The following is a 3728-nucleotide window of genomic DNA, read 5'->3' as shown; positions in this document are numbered from 1 at the left end:
TTAATGGTTTGGGTTGATTTCTGGGTTCTCTATTCTATTACATTGGTCTATGTCTGTTCTTGTGCCAGTACCAGGCAGTTTTGAGAACAGTGGCTTTGTAACACAGCTTGATATCTGGTATTGAGATCCCACCTACTTTGTTCTTTCTCAGGATTGCTGCAGTATATAGTTTAATTTTAAAAAATTTGGCTTTCAAAAGAAATGTCAATCGTTGTACTGTTGATATTTGGCTCTGTTGACTAATGAGTTTGCTGACCACTGCCCTAGGCTTTTATGAGTAGAGAAATTCAAACCTTAAAAGAAATGGAAGCACAGGTGCACCCTGGGTAGCCGCCCCCTGGCTCGCTGGTTTCCTGCGTTGCTGGGCTTCACTCCTGCTTCTCCCGCTGGGTGTAGAGCGCACCGGTGCCTTGCACTGACGCAGAGGAGCTGTCTAATGCACCGTGGAGCTCACGTCGCGCTTGAGGGCTTTCGTCTTTGTGGGATTTACTTCTTGTATGTGTGAGATTTGGGAATCTGTTTGCTTCCCAGTGGGTAGGTACTTATGTGTTGATTGTTACAGAAGTCATCCTTTCACACTTAAACATGAACGCTTTTATTTTGCTACACACACACACAATCTAATTTTAGACTCTTATGATCTTACATGTTGTCTCTTCCCATACAGTGTAGGTCAGTGTGTTATAATAAGCTCCAAAACTCGTGGGCCTGGTTCCCTCATGTGTTTCTGTGAGACCTTCCGTGGAAGGTAGCCACACTCCTTGTATAGAATCCTGGCTGCCTGGTATCAGCTTATCGGCTCACGGGAGCAGGAGGCAGGCGGGTGCCAGGATAGCAGCACTCACTCTGTAGTATTTTATATTTTAAATTCTGCATTACCTCTGCGGAAAGTGATAGAGCAAATACGTCTTCTTTGTACTTAACTTTCTAACTTACAAACTAAAGTAAATTTACACATTGGATTAAGTTCTGTGGTTGTTATAATTGTTTTCAAATACGCTATCTTGATATTTCTACTCTTTTTTTTTTTTTGCCTTCTCCTTATTTTGTAATACCCAAATTTCTATAGAGAAAAATGAACTTAGAGATATGAACCCCGAAGACTAGATTGCATATACAAGGTGTCCCCCAAAAATGTATACACACTTTAACAGCTGACAGCTCAATTGATGTTTCTTTCTTTTCAGATTTAACCCATTGGAATTAATAATGGTATTCAAAGTGTGTATATATTTTTGGGGACACCCTGTAGTGTTATTATTTCTGTTCCTAATTATCACAACATCCCATCACTCACCTCGTTGCATCTGCTTCTCCTCACTGAACAGTTAGTCCCTAAGAACATCAACATTTGATTTCTCAATGTGTGTCAGTTTTCAGAGTTTGTTAGATAATTGCTTCCATTTGTTTATCTCAAAACATGAATCCCATCTGGTGGCTGAATAGGGTAATTACAGATCATTCAATGCTTGGGAAAATTTGATATATTTCTCTCTTGCTTTGAAGTTAATTAAGGCAATCTTAATTCCTGAAATTAATAAGAAGGATCATTTTTTTTGTCTGAGTTATAGTTGTGTTATTTTAGCATACATTTTTTAAAAAATGTTTGTATTGATTTTAGAAAGAAGAGAGAGGGGTAGAGAGACAGAACATCAATGATGAGAGTGCATCATTGATCATCTGCCTCCTGCACATCCCCTACTGGGGATCGAGCCCCCAACCCGGGCATGTGTCCTGACCAGGAATCAAACAGGTGACCTCCTGGTTCATGGGTCCTGGCTCAACCGCTGTATCACACCGGCCGGGGGAGCATACATTTTAAAACAAGAATGGAACTGGAGTGATTTCATTTGGGTCTTTTGGACTGTGCTATCTGAGTACCTGAGTTTGACCTTTGGACGAGTGTGTTAGGTTGTACATAAAGGAACATTATTTTTTTCTTTGTTTTGTTTATTCCTTTTAGCTGAGGCAAAGAGAAGCTTTATAGTTTAGTTTCATCTATATAGTGTAACTTTGAAGATAGGTAGGTATTCTGTAGTTAACGTCAGGTCGCCCATTGCCACGATTGCACAACTTCCCAGATGTGGGAAGGCTTGCCGTACAACCACACGGAGTACGTGTCTGAAAGACTTACGATGGGGGGAAATTATTAAAAACTTACAGGTGTGATGTTAGAAATTAAATATTAAAGAAGGCATTAAATTTATGTGGTCAACTACAAATCTGAATCCTGGGAAGCCTGTATGTACGGGGAATTAATAGGCTCTTTTCCACTTAGAATGAAACCTTTCAAGTCCAGTCCTCAGAAGGGTGTCCAAGTCTCGGGTTTCCTGCGTTTGCCGGTGCCGAGGTGCTGGAGGGATGTTATATCCATCGCTCCTTCTCTCAGGTGCCTGAGGACACTGTCCTCTCAGGTACGAGAAGCAATAGGTTGAGAGTGTGTGGTCGCAGTTACTAATAATAACTGAAAGGGGTAATAATGATCCTAAAATTCCGATTTTTGTTGGCCATACCTACCCAGAAATAATGATAGTAGCAATTTTTTGTGGAGAAAAATGGAAGGTTCAGCTTAAGTTGCTAATGCCCTTTTTTTTTTTTTTTGAGGGCTTTCCTAAATTATTCTTGGCAGAAATATAGAACTCTAATCTCTTTGTAAGTGGTTTCGATTTTGTATGTGTGTAAGTAGAAGACATTTCAGGGCTGCTTTCCTGGATTTTAGATGGTAAACACCAACAACGTTTGGTTTAACATAAAGGCAGGGGTGAGCTGTGAACAGTAGACTTTGTGGCGCGTGCGCTGCGCCGTCTGCCGAGTTGCCGCGAGTCACCTGTGCCCGTTCTCACTTGACAGAATCAAAGAGTCCTCGGGGTGGCAGCAGGTGTTCACAAGCCCGTATCTGGACTGGACAGTCGAACGAGTAGCTCTGAATGCGAAGGTGGTCGGAGGTCCCCATGGAGACAAGGACAAAATGGTCGCCGTGGCCTCGGAGAGCAGCATCATCCTGTGGAGCGTCCAGGACGGAGGAAGCGGAACGGAAATCGGTGGGAAAGCTTCGTTTTCTGCTGCATTTGCTGGTATCTGATACTCTGACGCTTAGCGGGATGCCCGCACATAGCACAGCTAATTGGTAACGGGACCGCTCAGTGGGAGAGAATGCTCTTTAAGGAGGGAAAAGTGACGTTTTAGTAGGAGGACAGTCTTACTGCACCCGAAACCTGGCGCAGAAGACTTTAAGCACCAGTACAAGTCAGTGCCGCTGCTCTGCCCCGTGCCAAGCGCCTGCTGTTTACCCAGCGTGCTCTGCACCCGCCGTGCCAATGTCAGCTGGTGCTCTAGCACAAAGCATGTCCACACCACGAGCTGTGGCCAAACATTCACATAAAAGCTCTTCAGTGACCGGTCGGCGCCGGTACCGAATAGAAGCAGAGCTCCCGGCCAGCCCCAGCCCTGTGCTCCGCTGTTCACAGGAAAGCAGTGCAGGTCTGCAGACGCCATGTGGTCCCCGTGGGGTCTCTCTGTGGCCGTGCTGGGCTCCTGGCGGCCTCTCCGTCCGCTGAGCCGCCTGTCCAGTTGTTCGTTTCCCAGCAGGCGTGGGCATTCTGTAGCCAGTAGATGCCATCACCTGACCTGCGAGATGCTTCCTGTCTGTTTCACTTCCAGGATAAAAGTCCCGCAGACATTTCTGGCTTTTAAAGAGTTTTTCCCTTTTATTAAAATATATATATATA

The 3728-nt window shown here is 44.3% G+C and overlaps 1 protein-coding gene across 1 annotated transcript in view; it reads left to right on the top strand.

The window, feature by feature from the left end:
* Window positions 1-3728, top strand: part of KCTD3 (potassium channel tetramerization domain containing 3) — a 29590-nt gene that overhangs the window by 9163 nt on the left and 16699 nt on the right. The window contains exon 8 of the mRNA XM_006761289.2: window positions 2851-3041. Within this exon, the coding sequence (XP_006761352.1) occupies window positions 2851-3041 (191 nt within the window). The remainder of the gene's footprint in view (window positions 1-2850; window positions 3042-3728) is intronic.

The sequence above is a fragment of the Myotis davidii genome, unplaced genomic scaffold, assembly GCF_000327345.1.
Source record: "Myotis davidii unplaced genomic scaffold, ASM32734v1 scaffold174, whole genome shotgun sequence".
In the NCBI taxonomy this organism is placed as follows: Eukaryota; Metazoa; Chordata; class Mammalia; order Chiroptera; family Vespertilionidae; genus Myotis; species Myotis davidii.
The sequence above is the reverse complement of the archived record's forward strand: the minus strand, read 5'-3'. Positions and strand labels throughout refer to the sequence as shown.